At 37.2% G+C, this 24,281-nt stretch overlaps 3 protein-coding genes and 1 pseudogene across 4 annotated transcripts; 3 read left to right on the forward strand and 1 right to left on the reverse strand.

The window, feature by feature from the left end:
• Nucleotides 1-4,511: 4,511 nt before the first annotated feature.
• Nucleotides 4,512-5,032, forward strand: LOC150023185 (auxin-induced protein 6B-like). The gene has a single exon (XM_090297354.1). The coding sequence runs from the start codon at nucleotides 4,588-4,590 to the stop codon at nucleotides 4,858-4,860; it is 273 nt and encodes a 90-aa protein (XP_090153480.1). The 5' UTR covers nucleotides 4,512-4,587; the 3' UTR covers nucleotides 4,861-5,032.
• Nucleotides 5,033-5,895: 863 nt separating this feature from the next.
• Nucleotides 5,896-6,417, reverse strand: LOC150023186 (auxin-induced protein 15A-like). The gene has a single exon (XM_090297428.1). It carries the CDS (start codon nucleotides 6,316-6,318, stop codon nucleotides 6,046-6,048), a length of 273 nt encoding a protein of 90 aa, XP_090153554.1. The 5' UTR covers nucleotides 6,319-6,417; the 3' UTR covers nucleotides 5,896-6,045.
• Nucleotides 6,418-7,250: 833 nt separating this feature from the next.
• LOC150023187 (auxin-induced protein X15-like) lies at nucleotides 7,251-7,891 on the forward strand. The gene has a single exon (XM_090297607.1). The coding sequence runs from the start codon at nucleotides 7,357-7,359 to the stop codon at nucleotides 7,627-7,629; it is 273 nt and encodes a 90-aa protein (XP_090153733.1). The 5' UTR covers nucleotides 7,251-7,356; the 3' UTR covers nucleotides 7,630-7,891.
• Nucleotides 7,892-8,891: 1,000 nt separating this feature from the next.
• LOC137825211 (senescence-specific cysteine protease SAG39-like) lies at nucleotides 8,892-10,132 on the forward strand (annotated as a pseudogene). The gene is made up of 2 exons (XR_016517362.1): nucleotides 8,892-9,384; nucleotides 9,469-10,132. The product of XR_016517362.1 is annotated as a senescence-specific cysteine protease SAG39-like (transcript).
• Nucleotides 10,133-24,281: the final 14,149 nt, after the last annotated feature.

Consider the following 24,281-nt stretch of genomic DNA (forward strand, 5'->3'; position numbering starts at 1 on the left):
ATGACTTATTCCCAATTTTGTGTTATTTTCAAGAATTTAAGGAGAGATGAAGCAAAGGGATAAATTATGAATAGAGATGTCACTTAGCCTAATCTCAATTAGGTTAAACAAGGATGTGAGGTAGAAAGAGGGGAGAGGGAGACACAATAAGAAAATCAAGAAATAGAAACCAATTTTTAGATACCAAAATAATTAGTTGCCATAGTAACTAAATTAGAGATCATTTTAGAAACTAAAAACAAAAATTGGTTTCTAAATTAGTTTATATTATTGTTAAATAGTTTCTAAATTGGTATCTAATTAGCAACCAAGGTTTTTGCTACCAAATTTAGAAACTAAATAATTTGTAGTTAAAACATTGGTTGCTAAATAGATACCAATTTAAAAACTATTTAACAATAATATAAACTAATTTAGAAACCATTTTTTTTTTAGTTTCTAAAATGATCTCTAATTTAGTTACTATGACAACTGATTATTTTGGTCTCTAAAAATTGGTTTCTATTTCATGATTTTCTTGTAGTGAGGGAGGAACCCTAGAAAGAAGTCATCCAAGGAGAAACATTTTGGATCTCTTTCTTTTGCTTTGGTGCATGTAATGGCCACCATGAGTGACTAATTCCTTTCTTTTGGGATTGATTGTAATCTTTTCAAACATTGATGAATCTTGGTAGTGTTGATATATGATATTTTCTTCTTCTTTTGATATTGGTATTGTAATTTTATTCTTAAAGCTTGAAGTTTTATTCATGAACTTTATTTTGTATTTTGTGTTTAAAGCTTGAATATTTATTCATGAAATTGATTCTTGAATTTAACTGAAAAGTACTTTTAATAATCTGACTTAAATGAGAATACTTGATATGTTTTGATACTAGACATAGATTAGAATATATGAATTGCTATATAACATCTTTTCTTAATAAATTTTTTTTCTAAATATTTGAGAAATTAATGGCTATGAGAAAATCTTAATAATTTCATAATTGAGAGATCAATATGAAATACTCTTATATGTTGCATCTACATCAATTAATTCAAAGTATTGTACGAAAGATTAACTTCAATCCCAATTTTATCAATTGCTATTTTAATCATTTACTTTGTTTTCCTCTAATTTTCATGCAAATTTATTTTTACAATACCAATATTTTCTCAATTAAACTTTTCACATCGTTCCATATTTAGTGAATGTTATACATTAAAGTCTTAAAAGAACGGTTCCTTGTGGGTTTGATTTTTGTCTTTTGAAGGCAAATTATTACTTCTGACTCAATACACTTGTGAAACCTGTAATACAAGCCTGTAATTCTTCTGAATCAATACACTTGTGAAAATTATAAGTCAACAACATACAAGCCTGTAATTCTTCACTGTGTGAAGCCTTACCTTGTGAGCTTTACTTATGCTATTTCTAAGAGTGTTCTTTTGTTATCTTGAGTGGTCTTGTTCTCTGGGTGAGATAAAGTAGATAAAATCAGAAGTGGTTGGTGTACTCATTTGTAACTTGAAGAAGTTAGTGTACTCATCGTAAGCAATTGTTTTGTTCAGTGAAACCTCTAAAGATGCCTATTTAAGCGAGAACTGGACATAGTCCAATTTTGAAGTTAACCACACTAGTGAAAAATGTATAAACAAGTGCGGTTTATTTCGTGTGGCTTTACGCTCAAACGCTTTCATAAAAAACATGGTGGCATTTTTGTAATTAAGTTCATTTACAAGTGCGACTATTTGTACAACTGCCCTTGTAAATCAAAACGCTTGATTTACAAGGGCGGCTATTTGTATAGCTGCCCTCGTAAATAAAAAACGCTTGATTTACAGGGGTGGCTATTTGTATAGCCGCCCTTGTAAATCAAAACGCTTGATTTACAAATGCGGCTTTAAAAATAACCGCCCTTGTAAATCAAAACGCTTGATTTACGAATGTGGTTTTACAAATAACCGCTTTCTTAAAACCTTTTTAACCCTAATCCAGAAACGCGCCACTTACGTTTTGATACTCTCATTTCTCTCGCGCTTCGTTTCTCTTATGTGCCTCCTCCATTAACTGTGTTCCCTCTTTTCTTCCTCTCTTCTTTGCATTGTCTTCGTGCCATCGACAAGCATTGTCTTCCTCTCTTCTTCTTCACCATTGATTTTTGTATTTTTTGCGTTTCTCTTATGTTTTGTTTTATGCCATTTCTAAGGTGATGCTTGGGAAGGTTTTTGTTTGCGCTTTCTGTTGTGCCTTCCTCGTCGTTGTTGCCACCTTGCTCCGTCATATATTTGTGTTTCATTGGAGAATTTTTATTTGCGTTTTCTGGACGTCTATTGGGATGAAATACGAAGATGTGTAATATGGATGCACCAAGAGATCAAAAGAAATGATAAAATAATGACCATGTTCTTCGAAAAAGATCAAAGTTAAGAACATTGATTAGAAACTCAATCAACAGCGAAACAGAAAAGAAACCCTAAACGTCTCTCGTAAATGCGATTTATAAATGCGGCTATGTAAATAGCCGCATTTATAAATTGAATTTACCAATGCGGCTATATATATAACCGCCTTCTTTTCTCTTCCATTTACAAATGTGTGCTCATCAAATGTGGTTATATAGTCACCCTTATAAATGTAAAATAGCAGCACTCGTTTTGCTTTTTTACACCAGTGCCAGTACAAATCTTCATTGTGTTGTTTGTTGTTTGATCGATGATCTAGTCTAGTTTGTTGAAAAGAGTTTACAGGTTTTATTCAACCCTTTCTAGAGCTAGTTGTTTCAATAAAAAAGCAATATGTGAATCAGATCCCCCTGCCTCTCTCCATAACTAAATATTTATATATTGGTCCCTGCGCACTCATAATCCTTGTTAAGTAGAGTGAGTGTTTTGATTCTTCCACTTATTCCTATTTTCTATGCGCATTTGCGGCCACCTGGCCATCAGTCATCACCTCTTCATATCCTTTTGTGTTTTCCTCGTTTTCCCTTTCTATATTTTTACTGGTTATATACATATAACCATACAACAAAGATTAATAAACCTAAACGTATCTTTACTTTCACCTTTAGCAAACCTATATTTCAATGCCATGCTTTGAAGTTGATTTTTCACTCTCAAACAGCTATTGGCTCAATTTTTCTTCAAAAAATTTAAGTAATTTCATAAAAGGTAGGAAAAGGTTCAATTACAGGAACTCAAACGGATGAAACCTCGTAATACAATCATTTTCCAACCTTAAACAAACTCTCCCCGCTTCCTAATCATAAACCCTTTCTTAACCTATAACCTTCCTCTAACAAGCCATTAATTTATAGATTGTTTCCTTTTCTGCCAACATATTGATTCATTTTCAATCCAAATAAATAATGACTACAAACCTAAATATAAGTCAGATTATATTTGTTAAAGATGTTGTTATACTAAATATTGGTCAAAGCAACAGACGTTTAAACAATGTCTAATGTTGGCATTCACATTTTGAATCTTCGAAAAGAATTATACCAAGAAACAAAGAAAAAATCCTCAAAATAAAAGAAAATGCTTTCTGCACAAAAAAATTTCATCTAACTATCTATATGTCTGCATCAGTCTAATTTACAGGTCACTCAAGTGAGAGATGACGGTTAGGAACTCATCCTCCTTTGTGAGACAATCCATTGGATGGTGATACCCAAATTCCTCCAAAGCTAGTTTCAAAAAATCTTGAAAGGAAGGTTGGTTCAAGTATGATACAGGAATGAGAAATCTGTTCATTTTCAGTCCAACATAGACTCCAAGGTAGCCCTTCGGCACATCCACAGCTTTTGAAGATGTTTGGTTTGAAACAAACAATGTCTTTCTAATTCCAGGTAAAGGAAAACTCAATGTCATCGTTTGTGTTTACACTTGGGAAGGGAATGTGAGAAAGGCCTGTGTGAAGAAGCTTCAAGTCTTTGAACTTCAAAATGTTTTAGGATATGAACGATTTTGGTTGTCCTAAATGCTTGCATCAACGAACATATATATAAAAGAAATTATTTGTAACAGATCGTTGGCTACATGAATCAAAGAGGTAAGAGAACTGTGACGCAAGATTCATGGGAGCAACAGGGAGACAAGGACTTTCTCTACTGCTTGAAATATAACAGATGCATTCCACATAATGATCTACGATATTTCGTTATCCCTTTCTTTATAATTTATCACCCACAATATACATTCCAGCTGCAATCCAACATAATTTGAGAAAACATGTTTACAGCATGTCTATAAAATTATAGAATACCGATTAATGAATGAACAATAGTTAGGATTCAGTTTTGTTACATGTGGAAACTTTATGTTGGTCAATGTTTAATAAGGTGGGGTTTCACACGTCCATTCAACTCTATCCTTAATAGAGGCAGTGAAGACAACACCATGTGATATCTCATGCGTATGCCCTCTATCCTTTAACACTATTCTTCTCAGGGATTTGGATTTCCTTCCCACACAATCTTAAAAACTATATATATATCCCTTGTCTTAACAAACAACACATGCAATTGCAACCCTCAAGTTCAACACTTAGATTCCTTCCTTCAAGATTATAGATTCGTCTACTTCATTCAATCAAGCACAAAAATGGGTTTCCGATTACCTGCTATTCGACGAGCATCATTCACAGCTAGCCAAGCAGCTTCAAAATCTTCAGAAGTCCCAAAGGGCTATCTTGCAGTGTATGTTGGAGAGAAACAAAAGCGGTTTATGATTCCCATATCATACTTGAACCAACCTTCATTTCAAGGCTTGTTGAGTCAGGCTGAAGATGAATTTGGATATGATCATCCCATGGGTGGCCTCACAATTCCTTGCACCGAAGACGTCTTCCAACGTATAACTTCTTTCATCAATTGACAATATATCTCACTCTTGAAGACTGACATAGATTAGTGGAGAAATTTTGTACAATAGGCATCTCCTAGCTTGTAATCCTTTTTCCCTTTCTCGAGAAAGAGGGAAATGAAACAGAATGACAAATTCAAATTGTATAATTCTTTTGTTTATATGCCATGAATTTAATCACTAAAGCAGCTCCTCCGTATTTTCTGTTTAGTTTCAGTCTGTACTCTTTGCTTAATGGATAACAAATTTCACAATTTAGGAGACTAACAATAGGCGTCTTCTCAACATGTAAACATCTCCCTTTCTATGGACAAACCTTTAGAATCACAAATTCATATTTCGTATAGCATATATTTACTTGGTTAATTAACAATACTATGTCAATGATACATATACCGCTATGCATCATTGAACCGAGTAAAAATTCTTTCGCAGGGAATTCAATTGCCACTCTCTCTCTGGATCTCTTCATTACTACTTTTCTATTTAACTTGTAATGTATAAATCTTTAAATTATAACTGTGACTCTTTTCCATTGGATAAATTGATTAATAACAAGTGCAAAGTGCGATATGTGACTTTGAATGATCTGCAAATTTTTCTGATGGAGATATCAATAGATTAGAGAAAAGATTTGTACATATGGCTTTTTTTTTATTATATACTCATAACACCATCATTCCAAAATTTAACTTGATACATATATACCAGCGTGAGTCACAATTTTGATGCAAATGAAGAAACGGTTTTGCTCATGACTCTTGTTCTATTCGTTTGATAACTTTAAACCTATGCTTCTTTCATTGTAAGAACATAGTTTCTGAAGGCATAGGATTACAATGAGACATAGCATTCATGAATGATATAAGAGAAAGCTTTCGTAACAGGAGTAGGCCACCTCTATTATTCATAAAAGAAGAAATTGATGTAAAGCACAATTTTATGTTTTCCTTATCAGTATAAAGTCTTGCTTTTTAGCAGAATTCAACCATGGTCATACAAGTGCAGATTTAAACTTAAAAAGAAACTACGGAGGAGCCGCTTGAGTGGTTGAATTCAATTTAATTAAAAAAAGTTATATACAAGGATTTTTATCATCTTTACAAGAAAAGGAGATGTTTACAAACTCAGAAGATCCTTATTGTGCAAAATGCCTCTACTAATCTATGTTAGTCTCCTAAAGAGTGAGATATAAGGTCAATTCAAGCATGAAGTTATACGTTGGAAGACATCTTCGCTGCAAGGAATTGTGAGACCACCCATGGGATGATCATATCCAAACTCTTCCTCAGCTTGACTCAACAACTCCTGGAACGAAGGTTGGTTCAAGTATGCTACGGGGATCACAAACCGTTTCATTTTCTCTCCTACATAGACTGCAAGATGGCCCTTTTGTGCATCCACTGCTTTAGAAGATGCTTGATTTGCTTCGAATAAGGCCTTTCTGATAACAGGTAAACGAAAACCCATTGTTGTATTGATTTGAGAAGATAACGGATATAGGAGAAGTCTTGAGAACTTTGAATGGTTTCGGATGCGAATGATTTGTAGTGATCCTAAATGCTTGAATAAGTGAATATATATACAGATAAAAGGTTATGAAAAAACTATGAATTGGTTACTTGAATTATTGGCGAAGGAGGGAAATAAAATAGGACTCATGGGACCAAATGAGAGACATGGCATGTGGCGTTGTCTTTGAGGGCTTTCTGAATAATCAACGTATCATGTTAGCATGTACATAATAGAAATGACCCACCTTTTGGATCTACGAAAAAGAAGTGTAATTTGATCTTATCGACACTAGCTTACTCAGGGTGGTGGGAGCGAGGAACTTCTTTTATTCAAATTTCATGTTATGTTTGTTGGAATTTGATGTACATAAAATGTGGTTCATAATGCCTCGTGATGCGGACAATTATTCAACGTTGGTTCTCTTATGATCACCAAACCTTATAAGGTATAGGACAGAGCCAAACCTTATATATAATGTTCACAGTTGGCCATGAGATGACTCAAGAAAACAACATCACACGGTATGGCCGCAGAAGTCGTTTTCAGGGATTAGGACACTGAGTGAGAGAGCATTGCGATAATGATCGTGAAATTACTCACCTATGTTTGTCCATGCATTGCCATAAAGCTAATTTAATGGTGGATAAGCTTTAGACATACCACATACTTCCTCAAATATTTGAGATGACATTTCCATTCAAAACTACATATCTCGGATGTATCATCAAATAGTATCACAGTGACAGACAGCAACTACTAAACCTTAATCAGACAACACCATGTGCCCTTGTCTTTCAATTGGTCCAATTACTCCCATTGCGTATCCCTCCTTCAATAATTCATGCAGCCAATGATGTCTTATCTATTCATTTCTCTATATATTCATGGCTAATTTATAGGATCAACGCAGATCATTGACATCCAAGAGCATTCAAAACTCAAGAGCTTATTCTCAAGACTTTTCGTAAACCATTCTCATCCCAAATCAACACAATGGGGTTTCGTTTACATGGTATCCGAAAGGCTTTATTTGCAACAAATCAAGTATCTTCAAAACCAGGGGATGTGCCAAAGGACTATCTTGCAGTCTATGTCGGAGAGAAAATGAAGCGGTTTGTAGTCCCCTTATCATACTTGAATCAACCTTCATTTCAGGATTTGTTGAATGAAACTGTTGAAGAGTTCGGATATGAACATCCCATTGGTGGCCTCACAATTCCTTGCAGTGAAGATGTCTTCCGACGTATAACGTGTTGCTTCAATTGACAAATAGTAGTATACTTTTGGACACTGACATAGATTAATGAAGACATTTTTTAACATAGACGTCTTCTCAACTTGTAGAGATCTCCCTTTCTTGAGGAAGAGAGGGGAAAGACCATTCAAATGACAAATTCATATTTCTTAGAGCATTTCTTTGTATGGTTAAACCGCACTCTGTCAATACTATATACACACAAACCTTCCTTCTGTGTCATTGTAATGATTTACAATTGTTTCATACAATTTATTTTCTCTCTCTCTAACACCTGTGCCTTCCTACTTTTCTCTTTGACTCATTTATGGTCCTGATTCCTTTAGCTTAAAGTCTACTTTGTATCAGAATGCAAAAACTGGGACATCTTCCTAGCCAGTAATAGTTTGCAGGATCATTGACTTCTTAACGCCATATCAGAATCTATTTTTAAGCCCGTTTAAATTCACTTCTAAATAGTTAGTCTAGAAAATGTGTTCTGGAAGTTTCTATATGATTATAAGTATTTGATGGTATTTATAATCAATTTTACGTTGAATATTAAACCAATAATTATTTGTCAAGTGGCTGTTATACAGTGTGGGAGTGGTTCAAAGTTAGGAATTATAGAAGTTTGGAAATTTGATTGTTTCAAGTGCATGCATGCATTCTGCTAATGCATAACCGAATATCTATATTGGGAATGACTGTCCTCTCTACCAAACAAAGGGACTATTTACTGGATAATTACAAAATATTTTATCCATACATCCATACTGGGAATATGTTATGATATTATTATTAATTTAACATTGTTATTATATAATAATTTAACATTGTAGTGATTGAAAGTTTTATATAAGTATCTATATGAATATAATTATTAGCTTAATTATTTTAAAGTGTATATGTTTTTGTATTTATGTTCGATATAACTTAGAAAGTAAATATGTATTATAAATTTGATTTAGAAGATTCCAAGTTTTTATTTGATTATGCATTAGCAATTTTCCTGCACAGTTGATAAATCTTTGAAAGCTCCATTTTTTATTGCTCCAAAACTTTTCCAACACGCACAGTCCTCTTGAAAGCTAGTTTGGCAGTATGGTTGTTGGAAGCATCTACGCTTGACAAACAATTTGTCCATAACAGCACAACAAGAGTCTAATTTCGTAGGTACGTGCTTTGAGATTTAAGTATAAAGCTTAAAAACTAATTTAGAATTCAACGTTAACATACCTATATAAACACCAGAAACAATCCTAAATACCATAACAAATCTTTCACACACTTCACTCAGCGGCAAAGTAGTTATTCCAATTACTGTCACACTACACAAGCCACCATGGTTTCAAAAAATCAATTCTATCATATTTCATTGGCGTTGCTTTTCTGCATGGGATTCTGGGGTTTTCAAGTCACATGTCGCACTCTCCAAGATGATGTCTCCATGTATGAGAGGCATGAAGAATGGATGACTCGTTATGGCAGTGTGTACAAGGACCCTGAGGAAAGGGAAAAGCGTTTCAGGATATTAAAAAAAAATGTGAATTATATTGAAACCTTCAACAATGCTGCCAATAAACCTTACCAGCTAGGCACTAATCAATTTGCAGACCTCACCAACGAGGAATTCATAGCAGGCAGAAACAGGTTCAAGGGGCACATGTGTTCCTCAATCCTAAGGACAACCACTTTTAAGTATGAAAATGTGACTGCAATTCCGTCCACAGTAGACTGGAGGCAGAAGGGTGCAGTTACACCCGTGAAGGACCAAGGTCAATGTGGTAAGAAAATGCATCATTCTTCATTCACATTTCCATGTCAAATTATAAACTCAATGATTGTCTAACTATTAATTTATCTTGTAGGATGTTGTTGGGCGTTTTCAGCGGTTGCAGCAACTGAAGGAATCCATGCACTGACTTCTGGAAAATTGATCTCTTTGTCAGAACAAGAACTTGTTGACTGTGACACAAAAGGTGTGGACCAAGGGTGTGAAGGTGGTTTTATGGATGGTATTTCAAATTCATCATAAAAAATCATGGAATAAACACTGAAGTGAATTACCCCTATAAGGGTGTAGATGGAAAGTGCAATGCAAAGGCAGAAGCGGTGAATGGTGCAACCATTACTGGGTACGAAGATGTCCCCGTTAACAACGAAAGCGCCCTTGAGAAAGCTGTTAGCAGTCAACCAGTTTCTGTAGCAATTGATGCCAGTGGATCTGACTTTCAGTTTTACAAAAGTGGTGTGTTCAGTGGTTCGTGTGGAACTGAGTTGGATCACGGTGTTACTGCTGTGGGATATGGTGTTAGCGATGATGGGAAGAAGTATTGGTTGGTAAAGAACTCATGGGGAACAGAATGGGGTGAAGAAGGCTACATTAGGATGCAAAGAGATGTAGCTGCTGCAGAAGGACTCTGTGGGATAGCGATGATGGCATCTTATCCTACTGCATGATTATAACTTGTACACTACTCTTCATACCTAAACTTGTGTTTAACACTGTATTCTCTAATCAATTATTCACTAAAAAGGAAATGAAATTTAGTCATGTGAGTAATGATTTTATGGTGATGCATAATTTATATATGCTTTATATCTATTTATTTAATTAGTAATTGTTAACGAACATCTAACGCGCGCAATAGTATAAAAGGTTAGGCTTTCCTCCCTCATTGTGTTCGGAAACAATGGCAGAAGAATTACCAACCACGATTCCGTGTTGAATAAACTTTAACATAATAAACTTTCAATGTTAGTTTGTGAGTTTTAAAATTAGAAGTTGTTCCGTATTCTTTCATAAGTCCTTACTGACTTGTGTCGGAGTGCAAACTGCCATAAAACCTCCTTTGTCTCTACAGGTAAAGCCTCCAACAACCAAGAGAAGTGCAGATTCAAGGGGAGACAAGCGGAGCCTAAACTAACCATCAGAGTCAACCGACGACCATGTCAACCGGCAAGAACATTTGGCGTCCACCGTAGGGCCCGATAAAACTAGGACCCATCCACATTGGTAAACAAAGCAATCGAAAGGCATGAGAAATACTCGACAAAGCGGTCCCGCTGGATCTGAAGAAGGCGATGCCCCCACAACCCAGCAGCTTATGGAGATCATCACAACTCTCCAAGAGACAGTGGCGACAACCAGGGCTGAGCAGGTTCAAAACCAAGACCAGTTTAGGACTGAGTTGGATGCATTGCAGGAAGCTAATGAGGAACCAAGCAGAGCTAATGAGGAATTGCACAGGAATTGGAAGTGCGCCACGGGCGATCAGTACCCACCTGTCCAAAATAGGGCCCGCACAATGCCCTTCTTGTAAAACAAGCAATCACTCACACTTGAATTTTCTCTCTAAAGAACACACTCTTCTTTGAATTTCTCTCTATTGTATTTCTTTTTGTGGTGCATATTACAATTGAGAGAGCATCCTATTTATAGGCTTTAGGAAGCTCTTCTAGAAAAATCTTCATTATGGCCTTAAAACCCCACTAACAACATAATTAAAATCCCACTCACAACCTTTGACCTTTTACATATCCAAACTCTCATTCTACTCTTTTCTAGTAACTTCTAATTTTAAAACCCACAAATTACATTAAAGTTTATTCAACAAAACTCCCCCATAAACTTAAATGTTTCTACCATCCATCATGCCAATCATCTTCTTGAATTTGTCGAAAAGGACTTTCGGTAGTGGTTTTGTGAAGATATCCGCAACTTGATCCTGACTTGCCACATGCACCAATTCCACACTTCCTTTCTTCACATGATCACGAATAAAGTGAAAACGAACGTCAATGTGTTTGCTTCTTTCATGGTTCACTGGGTTCTTTGCCAACTCAATTGCTGATTTGTTATCAACTTGAATCACGGTTGCACCTAGTTGCTTTAGCTCCATCTTGCTCAACAAGTTTCTAAGCCATATCGCATGACATACACACCAAGATGCTGCCACATATTTAGCTTCACACGTCGATAGCATCACGATTGGTTGCTTCTTTGAAAGCCAAGAAAATGCTGTGTTTCCCATAAAGAATACATATCCCGATGTACTTTTCCTATCATCTATGTCTCCGCACCAATCTGTCAGAGTAACCCACCAACTTGTAATCTTCTGCTTTTGAGTAGAACAATCCGAGTGATACAGTACCTTGGATGTACCGTAGGACTCGCTTCAAAGCCTTCCAATATGAGTAAATCGGTTCCTCCATGAATCGACTTATGATGCCGACACTTAATGAAAGATCCGGTCTCGTGCATGTGAGATAACGAAGGCTTCCTACCAAACTCCGGTATCTACTTGCATCGAAACGTTCTCCTCCATCAAACTTTGAGAGTTTCGCACCTGGTTCCATTGGTATTGATACTGGGTTGCAATTTTCCATCTTGTACTTCTTCAAAATCTCTTTTGCATATGTCTCCTGTGATACAAAAATACCTGTCTTTTCTTGTCTAAACTCCAAACCAAGGAAAAACTTCATCAATCCCAAATCTGTCATCTCAAATTCCCGTCTTATTGTGCCCTTAAATTCTTCTACCATCTCATTATTGTTACCCATAAAAATGAGATCATCAACATAAAGAGCAACAAATATCATGTTACCTCCATCGTTCTTTGTGTAAAGAGCATGCTCGTAAGGACATTGCTTGAACCCGTTCTCCTTGAAGTATGTATAGATACGAGTATTCCATGCCCGCGGTGCTTGCTTCAACCCGTAAAATGCCTTCTTTAATTTTAGCACCTTCTTCTCCTCTCCGATTTTCATGTACCCGGGTGGTTGTTCGATGTAGACTTCTTCTTCAAGCACACCATTCAAGAATGCCGACTTGACATCCATTTGAAATATCGTCCATTTAAATTGAGCCGCTTGGGAAATGAGCAATCGAATTGTCTCCATTCTTACAACGGGAGCAAACACCTCATCGTAGTCAATTCCCTCCTTTTGTTTGTATCCCTTTGCAATGAGTCGCGCCTTGTACCTCTCTATCTCACCTTGAGCATTCATCTTTTTCTTGAATACCCACTTCACACCAATGGGTTGACTTCCCTCTGGCAATTCTGTTAGCTCCCATGTGTTGTTTCAGTCAATCGCTTTAATATCCTCATCCATGGCAGTTTGCAACTTCTTGTCTCACACCGCCTCTTCAAAGCTGATATTTTCTACATCTGCCAAAAGACATACAAGGTGTACCTCATTTGTCGAATCATACAAATCATGCAAACTTCGAATTTTAGGTTGTCGTGGTTCATCTTCATCATCGGTTGTTTCGGAATTTATACTTGTCGGTGCAACTATTGATGATTCTCCAACATCAATCATAACCTCTGAAGAATTGTTCCAATCCCACTTGCTTGTTTCATTTATTCGCACATCATGACTCACTATCACCTTCTTGCTTATCGGGTTAAAGAGCTTGTATCCTTTTGTCTTCTCATCATACCCAATAAAAACATACCTTTTGCTTTTGTCTTCGAGCTTCGTTCTTCGTTGATCTGGTACGTGTGCATAAGCCACACTACAAAACACTTTGAAATGAGAAACTGTTGGCTTTTGTCCGCTCCATGCCTCTTGTGGTGTTTGATGATCTAACTTCACATGTGGACATCGATTTTGCACATAGATGGCACATTGCACAACTTTCGCCCAAAATTCCTTTGGCATGTTTTTGCTCTTAAGCATTGATCGAACCATGTCGACAATGGTCCGGTTCTTCCTCTCAGCCACACCATTTTGTTGAGGAGTGTATGGTGCAGTTAGAAATTGCCTTATGCCTTGCTCCTCGCAATACTCCATGAAAGTTGTTGAAGTATACTCGCCACCTCTATCAGATCGTACAACTTTGATCTGTTTATCAGTTGCCCTTTCCATCATCACCTTGAACTTTTTGAACACCTCAAATGCCTCGGATTTTTCCTTCAGAAAATAAACCCAAGTCTTTCGTGAGAAATCATCGATAAAGGTAATGAAATACCTTTTACCGCCGAAGGATTCTGGAGTAATTGGTCCACATATGTCGGTATGAATCAATTCGAGAGGTTGCTTAGCCCAATATTGAGCCTTCTTTGGAAACGAGGTTTTCATATGCTTGCTAAGCACACATTCTTCACAAAATTTTCCCTCGTAGTCCATGTTCGGTAGCCCGTGCACCATATTCTTCTTCGCTAACTCTTTTAGACCACCATGATTGAGGTGACCAAAACGGAGATGCCACAGTGATGCCTTATCTTCTATGTTGACTTGCAAACATTTTTCTCGTATGCTTCTCAAATTAAGCATGTACATCCGATTTCTTGCCATCTCGATTTGAGCAACCAAACGCCCTTGCTTGTTCTTCAAGTGTAGTAGCCGATCTTTCAAAAAAATCGAGTAACCTTTCTCCGTGAGTTGCCCCATACTCAAAATGTTGGTCTTGAGGTCTGGTACGTAATAAACATCTTGGAGTGACCCAATTAAGCCATCCTTTTGTAAGTAGCAAACGTACCTCGCCCTTTGACCTCCACCTTTGATGCATCTCCAAATGACGCATGACCATCTTCAATCATTTGCATATCTTTGAATAGGTACTCATGACCGCACATATGGTTGCTTGCTCCTGAGTCGAGGTACCACAGAGTGTCACTATTAATGTTGACTTCATCTTGAGCCATCAAGAGAACACCTTCATTCGTTTCGACTTCCATGGCTAGGTTGGTTGTTTCTTCTATCTTTATATCAGCTCGACAATTTTTTGCAAAATGCCCCACTTTATGATGAAAATGAAGATGAAAAAGAGGCCAACATTCAAGAAGAAGAAGACGAAACTCATGGAGAAGCCCAAGCCCACTCCAATCAAAGAATCACTAGGAGCATGGCTAGATCATTGGGAAGATATTGCTAAATGAAATCTCTCTTTGTAATATCTCTTGTATTAAATTGTAAATAGGATAGGATAGCCTTAGGGAAGTGCCTAAATAGGAAAACAAAAGAAACTATGCATGTAAAGGCACTTTTAGTCACTAGTTACTTAGAAATGGCTAGGAAGGTCACCATTTGGCCTAGTTAGGCGCCTTTTGTTCATAGAAGGAACTTGAAGGAGCCTTTCCTTCCTTCCTTACCTAGAGGGCCGGTCATCTCTCACCTTATAAAAGGAGAGCCTTGCCTCATTGTAAAACAAGTTGAAATTGAAAGTAATGAAATTCTAGTGAATTTTAGAGAAAGTTGTGAGGCTTGACTCTTCTTCTCTCCTTAGTCTCATCTTGTGAGCTCTTGGGACTCTCAAGTGGCGGCACCACCCACTCATCTTGGAGCAAACCACCCTTCAAGTGGCGTGAAGATCCTCCCTTGGTCTACAACCCCATAAGTCACTTTTTCCATCTTCCGTTTTCTTCCATTTTTGTGTTTCTTGCTTGTGTTTTCTATTCCATTCGGTGGAATCTGTTCTTTGTTGTTTTCCCTTTCATTTTCTGCACTTTATTTCTCCTTTAAGCAGTGCAGTTTGGTTGTTTCCTTGCTGTTCTTGGTTCGTCCCATTTTGGTAATTACATGTGATAATCTTGTTGTTTTCAAGTTCTTTTCCATGGGTTATGTTGTTTAACTTGTTTCAATCGGTAGTTCTTTGTATGCTGCGTTAATTTCTGTTCTTGGCACGGTTCTTGTGTTCCTTGAGCTGTTCTTGAGTAGTTCTTGGGTTTTACTTGCTGTTTTAGAGTTACCCATTCATTCTATATCCATATCATGTTATTGGAATCGCATCATGCGGTATCATGAGTCTTAGGTTTGTTCTTGTGTGTGTTTGAGTTGTTTTGGCACTTTTAATTCAAGAACTTTACATTCTTGTCTTTACCTTTCTGTTTTATGTTTATTTTTTGACTATTTCTTGCTGTTTTCTTGTTCTTATTACATTGTGTTTGTGTCATTTTGATTTTTGAATCCTTATTAGTTTTGTCAAAGTCATGTTTCTCCAAAATGTTATCAATTCTATTTAGTCTTTTTGTTGATAATTTTGGTTTCTTGATTTTGTGTTGAGTACAGATTTATGTGTTTGTTTTCTTGATCCTTTGGTGCTTTTTCTTTTTAGTTTTGAGTTCATACTTGTGTAATAGACCTATACAAATTCTTAAACATCACTTCTATTATGTCTTTTGAAGTTCTTAATTCTGTTTTTCATTCCAGTTAGGTTTCCTCTGTTTTCTTGAAAACGTGCTGACTATTTCGATTTATTGAAATTTCTTTGCTTACTGGAAATTTCTGAAATTCTGGATTTGAGTTCTTCAAAGTGTTATAAAAAAGTAGAAAAAAGAAGTACATCAAAATTCCATGTACAAAAAAAATGATAAATGAAATACGTCCAATGTGTAATTCTGGCGAAAAAAATACGGTAATCTGGCAATGATTTTGCAAAATTTATCACAATTAATTGGCTTACTGTTTTTGTGTAATTTCAGTGCCATTGTTGAGATAAGATCTTGAACTTTCTGTGGTTTAAAATTCATAATCCAGTTTGCATTATACAGTTCCAGATAAATCTATAAAGTCACGCACAGTTTATAAAAAAATTCCAGTAGTTCTTTTTTTTTCTTCATCTATTCTAGTGCTTTTCTCTAGGTTTCTTTTGTGTGTCATCCTTTAATTGAGTACCTTATTTTTCTTGCTTGTCTTTTTTTCACTATTCTTTGAGTTTGTCATATATCTTGTATTCCTTTTTCTATAGCCTTTCTTGTTTACACCTTTTCTTGCTTGTCTTTTATTGTTCTTTAAGTTTTGTGGTGGATGCACTTGGATAAAGTGGGTGAGTGCTTTGACATATTTCACTTGAGAATCACCAAACCACAAGATTAACTTGGAAGAGAATTGAATTCTTTTTGGAGTGGATTGAGTGCAAATTTTGTCACAAAACCGCAAACATCTTTGCCATTTTTCACTTGTTTTACTAACTTTGTTTTCTCTTAATTGTTTGTTCATTTGTGTACTGTTTTGTTATTAAAATGGAGCATTATTCAAGTAGTGGTTCATCCGAGTCTAACTCTGCACCAAAAGCATACATTAAAGATGAATTGAAGGATGCCAAAAAGACCATTGCACAAAAAGATGAAGCCATAAGACAATTAGAAGCAAGGTTGCAAAGGCTTGAAGAAAATCATGCCACATCCAACAATTCTGCACATGGAAGGCGCCATTCACATAGAAGTCCTTCAAGAGGCGCTTCTAATCACCTTGGCCATGAAGAAGAATCAGATGGAGGACGATACCACCAAACTCACCAACACCACCGCCATCATCATAGAGAAAGAAGGCACCATGAAGAAAGGAGGCACCATGAAGAAAAACCTTACTTACCCTATGTAAAATTACCTACCTTTAGTGGGGAAAGACATCCTAATGTGTACTTAGGATGGGAAGCAAAATGTGAGCAAATTTTTGATGTATATAAGGTCAAAGAAGACCAAAGGGTACATCTAACCACTATAGAATTTCTAGACTATGCTTTACAATGGTGGCATAAGACACTCATGGACATTGGACTTAGAAGGAGGCCTCACGTGGACTCCTGGGATGCTTTAAAAAAATGTATGCGCGATAGGTTCGTTCCACCACACTTTAGGAAAGACCTAATGTTGAAGCTCCAATGGCTTCACCAAGGCATGCTAAGTGTGGATAGTTATTTCAAGGAATTAGAGATGCTTATGCTTAAAATAAATTTGGATGAAAGTGAGGTAGCAAAGATTGCTAGATTTATAAGTGGTCTTAGAAGGGATATACAAGATGTTGTAGAAATTCAAGAGTATTCATCTTTACAAACCTTAGTTCACCTTGCCATCAAGATTGAAAATCAAATTGCAAGGAAAATGGCTTTCAAAAATTCTACTCATGTTTGTTACTACAACAACTCTTGGAAAAATAAAAACAAATCTTTTTCAAAGTTCCCTTCTAAAGATTCATCTTCTAAAGCTATGGATTCTAAGCCTTCCACTTCTAATCATAAATCACCAACCAAATCCTCAAGTAAAAAGTGTTTTAAATGTTTAGGATATGCTCACATAGCGGCTAATTGTCCTTCTAAAAGAAATATGATGATAAATGTTAATGGGGAAGTGGTGAGTGAACATGAATCCGCAAACTCTAGATCATCCACACCTCCTAGGACTCCAAGTGAGTATGAGAGCGAAAGTCCACATGAAGGTGACTTATTGATGATAAGGCGAATGCTGGGAACAATTCCAAAATCATTGGATGATACCCAAAGAGAAAATATTTTTCACACCTGCTGTCTTATCACCAACAAGTTATGTTCCTTGATTATTGATGGGGGTAGTTGCACTAATGTGGCTAGTACAAGAGTTATGGAGAAGTTAGCCTTACCCACTATTTCTCATACCAAGCCTTATAAATTGCAATGGCTTAGTACCGAAGGTGAAATCATGGTTAACAAACAAGTCCTCATTAACTTTGCAATAGGAAAGTATAAAGATGAGGTTTTATGTGATCACTACAAAAAACAGTGTACATTGTGGCGGTTATTTTCGTATATTATGGCGGTTTCCCAAATCGCCATAGAACTGGCTGCCACAAAGTTTAATGTGGCGGTTTTACCCTACCCGCCGCAACACCCACCACTTTAAACATAATGTAAGTAGTGACGGTTTTTATATGTAAGTAGTGTCAGTTATAACTGTCGCAATTTACATTCATTGAAGAAGATTCTGGTGTCATAGTATACGTAAGTAGTGTCAGTTATAACTGTCGCAATTTACATTCATTGAAGAAGATTCTGATGTCATAATATACGTAAGTAGTGTCAGTTATAAGTGTCACAATTACATTCATTGAAGAAGATTCTGACGTCATAATATACGTAAATAGTGACATTTTTAACTAACGTAATTTTAATTCTGAATAAATAAAATTTAACCACCACTTTTTAATAATCTGTTTTATACAATTATAAAATTTAACCACCACTTTTTCATAATAAAATAAAATAATGTATAAAGTTATAATCATCCATTCTTTTCATTGAAAATATAAACACACATAATAATGTCCAAAAATTTATATGTAATTGAAAATTAAAACACATAAAAAGTTCATACATCCCTAATCAAGTTTAAAATTACAACACATAATTGTTCAAAAGTTCATACATCCCTAATCAAGTTTAAAATTAAAACACACATCCCTAATCAATTTTGCTTCCAGCACTTGATCCTATTACTTGATTAGGTGAATGAGCACCACTTCCATAATCTGATGCCTGAAATAAATAATTTTAAGTTAATGAATGTGTATGTTTATAATTATAAAATAAAAGACACCAATAAATATTTAAATATATTAATATCTCATTGGTGGATGCATGTTACACTTTATCCTTCACCATGCAAATACCAAGTTTTGTAGTTCTGAGGGAAAGCTGTACATGTTAAGTGTTCTTGAACTACATCCATTGTTTCCTTGCTGTTCTTGGTTCGTCCCATTTTGGTATCAAATTACATGTGATCATCTTGTTGTTTTCAAGTTCCTTTCCATGGGTTATGTTGTTTAGCTTGTTTCAATCGATAGTTCTTTGTATGCTGCGTTAATTTCTGTTCTTGGCACGGTTCTTGTGTTCCTTGAACTGTTCTTGAGTAGTTCTTGGGTTTTACTTGCTGTTTTAGAGTTACCCATTCATTCTATATCCATATCATGTTATTGGAATCACATCACTTTACCACAATTGTAACATTTGTCAGAGTTACAATCCTTCGCATAGTGACCATATTTTTGACATTTGTAGCACTCGATGTTGGAATAATTCGATCGGCCGCCTATTCCTCTACCACGTCCTCTTCCACGCCAATTTGGTTGGCTCAACTGTTCCTTCTCCTTATAGTACCCTTCATGGTTGTTGCCTTTTCCACCACGACTGTTTCCACGACTTCCACGACCACGCCCTCTATTTTGAGAATTTTGATGATAGAGTACCTTTTCGTCTTTGATTGACGCCTTGGTTTGAAGTGCTTGCTCGAGTGTTTCCTCCTTCTTCTTCTTCTTTCGTTGCTCGTGTGCCTCGAGAGAACCGGCAAGCTCGTCGACTGTGAGCGTCGTTAGGTCCTTTGACTCTTCTATTGCGCAAACAATACTCTCAAAATTGTCAGTTAATGTTCTCAAAATCTTCTCCACAACTCATGCATCGGTCAACTTTTCACCATTTTGGTTAAGTTGATTCACCACAGTCTGTACACGCGTAATGTAGTCAGATACACTTTCCGACTCCATCATCTTCATGCTCTCCAACTCGCCACGAAGAGTTTGTAGACGCACTTGCTTAACTCGGTCGGCTCCTTTGAACAACTTTTTTAAGATGTCTCACACTTCTTTTGAAGTAGTTGCACTGACAATCTTCTCAAAGCCCGACTCATCAACCGCTCGGAACAACATGTATAGTGCCGCCTTATCCCTTGATCACATCTCTTTCAACACTTTGGTTTGAGCCACCGTATAACCCGTGGTATTTGTTGGTTCTTCGAAACCTTCTTCGACCACATCCCATGTATCTTGAGAACCGAGAAGAGCTTTCATTTGAATGCTCCAATTATCATATGTGATGTGATTCCAATAGCGATATAGAGAAAGGTTCTTGACCTTCTTAGGAATCACCTTGAGTTGGACATTATAGAGGCACTTTTCTTAGAGTTGGATCATTGTTCTAAGACAAGAACTCACCAAAAACTAGCACCAAATCCCAAACTCATTTGGATGAACCAATTTTAGTCAAATTGAACCGAACAAAAGAGTAAGAAAAGCAAAGGAACAAGATGAATGGACAGAATTATAAAACTGCTGAACCAAAATACTCATAAAAACAGCAAGAACACCAAACCAAACAAAAGAACACAAGCTAACAAAAACAAATGAAAGAGGAGAAAGGAAGGAGAGAAGAAATGCTCATGAAGATGGAAGGAGGATGGATGATCTCGCCACTAGAAGTGTGGAATGCTCTTAGATGAGAGTGATGCCGCCACTTGAGGACTCCATTGATCCATCAAGATAAGACTAGAGAAGAAGGCTCAAAGCTCTCCAAAGTTCACTCAAAATTTGAGTAGAGTTTTCTTAGATTAATTCCAATCTGAATTTTACAAAGGAAGCACCTCTATTTATAGCCTAAGGTGCTGAAAAATAGGTGGGAAATTTCAAATAAACTCAATTGAAATTCCCACCAAAAACAAGTCACATGGGAGGTGTGACCTTTTTCTACTATGACACCTCCCAAAAACTACACCTACACCACTCTCCTAAGTCACATGGACAATGTGACTTTATTTTACATTTTCACTTACCTTTATTTAATAACCACACCTCCTAAAACTATACAAGAGTATTTCAAAGCTTGGCCTTGCCCCTCATGGGATGGACTTGGGCTCTTTGGGCTTTGGCCTTCTTGGGCTTGGGCTTGGGCTTTGGGCTTGGGCCTCATCTTTATTTTATGTCTTCTTTTAATCTTGAGAAGACTAGAAGGAAGAACTTCAAATGTGAGGGTGGATGTCCTCTTCCTCCATTAATAAAAGCCTCCTTTATTTGATTCTCATCAATATGTGGTCGCCTTTGTTAACCGTGGTAGCGGTATTTGACCCATCACATTTGCCATTGGCTCTGATACCAAATTGTAAAACAAGCAATCACTCACACTTGAATTTTCTCTCTACATAAAACACTCTTCTTTGAATTTCTCTCTATTGTATTTCTTTTTGTGGTGCATATTACAACTGAGAGAGCATCCTATTTATAGGCTTTAGGAAGCTCTTCTAGAAAAATCTTCATTATGGCCTTAAAACCCCACTAACAACATAATTAAAATCCCACTCACAACTTTTGACCTTTTACATATTCCACAAATTACATTAAATTTTATTCAACACTTCTCACAAGAGATCTTAGACGCAATTGTGCCAAAAAACATGACGACGCCTAAGATCACTTTCACTGGTGTCGAAGATCCGGACGTCCACCTTGCAGCCTTTGAGGCCCAAACAATGATTCAAGTTGGCACAAATGTCGCACATTGCAAACTATTCACGGGCACACTCTCAGGCACAACACTGAAGTGGCTTATTGGCCTACCCAACGGCCTTATAACCACTTTTGACCAGTTCTCCACATTGTTTAGGGAATAGTTCATGGTGAATCAAGCACCACCCACTGTTCCTTTTGACCTCTTTGGGGTGATTCAAAACAAAGGGGAATCTGTGAAGGACTTCCTAAATCGATTTGGAGTGTTGGTGGTACAACTCCACACCCACGACGAGGGATTGATAGTACATGCCTTTGTGAAGGGGATAAGGTCGGGGCCTTTTAGCAATTCTTTGATAACAAATCGACTCAGGACGCTGGTAGAGATCAAGCGGCGAGCAGTCGCCCACATCGAAGCTGAAGAATCGATGAGCATGAAGCGTGGGAGCATGGGCGTAGGGCCAACCAAGGCCCAGGAGAACTGTCGTACCCAACCCTTGAGGGTACATGAGACCACAACGGAGAAGAAGCCAGCGCGGAAAAAACCCTATGAGTCCAATGGGACCCAATCCAGGGCGAGGTCAAGCACCAACCCGCCTCCCCAGCCTAAATTGAAAATGCCCTATAGGGAGTTACTTGCCATCCCGGCTATTGCGAAAAAATTGAAGTCCCCACCAAAGACCGATAAGGTCTTGGGACCGAGAAAGAATACTTGGTGTGAGTTCCATAAGGCTTATGGACACGGCGTTGAGCACTGTTTAGCTTTGCGCTACCAGTTCTCAAGACTGTTGAAGGATGGTTTCATGCATGACTATATGTAGGGAGACCAAGAGGGGACAACAAAAGAAGCACCGACGGGAGAGCAAAGGCACAAGGTGCCCATCCACGGTGAAATCCATACTATATCTGGAGGGTTCTCTGGAGGAGACTCTTAGAATATATGGCCTTAAACAAGAGGGGAGTGAATTGTTTAAAGGGGGTTTTTCAAAACTTTTTCAGGTTCAATGAATATTTTTGTATAAATCCAGAACAAGAATCAAGTTAGCCAAGAACTCAAACAGTTAAGCAGCAATACACAAAAAAAACAATTAGTTGTTTATATTAGATAAACTATAAAACAGAATTAAAAGAAGTTCAGAGTAAGATAGAATCACACAAAGAACTTATACTGGTTCACTCTTAAACCAAGAGCTACATCCAGTCCTCAGAATACCACTGGGTAATCCACTAAGCAATCAAACCAGATTACAAACACAAACCACCAAAGTAGTGACCTTGAACCCTACAAGAAACACACTACCTTTGGCAAACCACACCAAGAGTATTGATCTTGAACACCTCAAGAACACACAATACTCATTGGCAACACAACACCAGAAATACAGTAGGTTTAGAAAGGATTACACCTGATCATAGTACAATCTGAATTGAATACAATTGCAATCCTATTCCACTCTCTCTTAAAAATCCAAAGCTTGATGTGAATCTTGAAAATCATAGAATCAAATCTATCAAACTTAATTTCTCAAAGTTGTTTCTTATTTGTTTGAAAAATAAAAAAACCATTTATATTTTCCAAAGATTGGTCAAAGCATTTAGTGAAGGAGCGTATTCAGTTAGAAAACAATTAAAACAGATTCACCATTCAGAACAAAATTCTGATAGGATTTTCAAAGAAACAATCGGTTGAAATCACGAAACAACTGATTGTTTTGGCTTGACAGTTAAGTCAACCAAACCAAAACAGTTTTCAACCTTTTTCAAAACTCCTAAGAGCAAAACAACCGGTTGATTCGAGAAAACAACAGGTTGTTATTCACTTAGTTGGAAAAACACTTGATTTCAAAAAGGTTTTAAATCACATCATTTTTAGATTCAACAAAGGAGTGAATCACACTCTATTCTACCCATATCCCACCCAAACACAGCAGCAACAGTAGCCTTTCATCAAACATCTTGGATTTGGATTCTTCAAAGCACTTGATCACACATGATCAATAATCTCCCCCTATTTGATGAAGACAAATCCCTAGTTGTTTGTGTTGATCTTGATTGAATCTGAAAAAACACCTGCAAAACAAAAAACTATGCAATGCAAAGCATCTCTCATAGCAGATTATAATGGCACATAAACTAGTTTTCTACACAATCATAACAGTAGAAAAGCCAGCCAAAAACCTCAGCTGAAACTGTACCGTCCCGTACCCAAGCGTTGACAAAGTCAAGGTCAAGGTCAACGTAAAGGTCAAAGTCAACGTAAGGTGTCGCCTAGGTGGAGGTGACGCCAAATACAGACCTCACCAAGAGAAAGCGTCGCCAAGGTAAGGCCTTGCCTAGCAGGACGTCGCCAGGATAGGGCGCCGCCCAACTGGGTGTCGCCAAGATGGAATGGCTCAAGGGCAAGGTGACCACAACGCTGCTCCCCGATACCCGTGGGTAGGAAAGACCATGGAGGGGGCGACGCCGGGGGAAGGCCCCAAACCTGGATAACCAGGGAACAGTAATAAAGAGAAGAGAAAGGTGGCTTCAAGGCCATAGAAATAGCGCCAGTATAGAGCAACCTGCCTCGTGAAGTGCACCTGCCATCCAGAAACGCCCTTGGGATAGGTATGACCCAGGAGAGGGGTCACGCCCGGGGGCAGCCAGGCACAGGGCACGAGAGGAAGGTAGATACGCTCTCACAGTGAGTGACTAGAGGCTTGGGGGCATG

This window comes from Phaseolus vulgaris, chromosome 11 (genome assembly GCF_051622355.1).
Source record: "Phaseolus vulgaris cultivar YP4 chromosome 11, ASM5162235v1, whole genome shotgun sequence".
NCBI lineage: Eukaryota > Viridiplantae > Streptophyta > Magnoliopsida > Fabales > Fabaceae > Phaseolus > Phaseolus vulgaris.

Excerpts from the sequence above, each read along its gene's own strand:
- LOC150023187 (XM_090297607.1), top strand. The coding sequence starts at position 7,357 with ATGGGGTTTCGTTTACATGGTATCCGAAAGGCTTTATTTGCAACAAAT.
- LOC150023185 (XM_090297354.1), top strand. The coding sequence starts at position 4,588 with ATGGGTTTCCGATTACCTGCTATTCGACGAGCATCATTCACAGCTAGC.
- LOC150023186 (XM_090297428.1), bottom strand. The coding sequence starts at position 6,318 with ATGGGTTTTCGTTTACCTGTTATCAGAAAGGCCTTATTCGAAGCAAAT.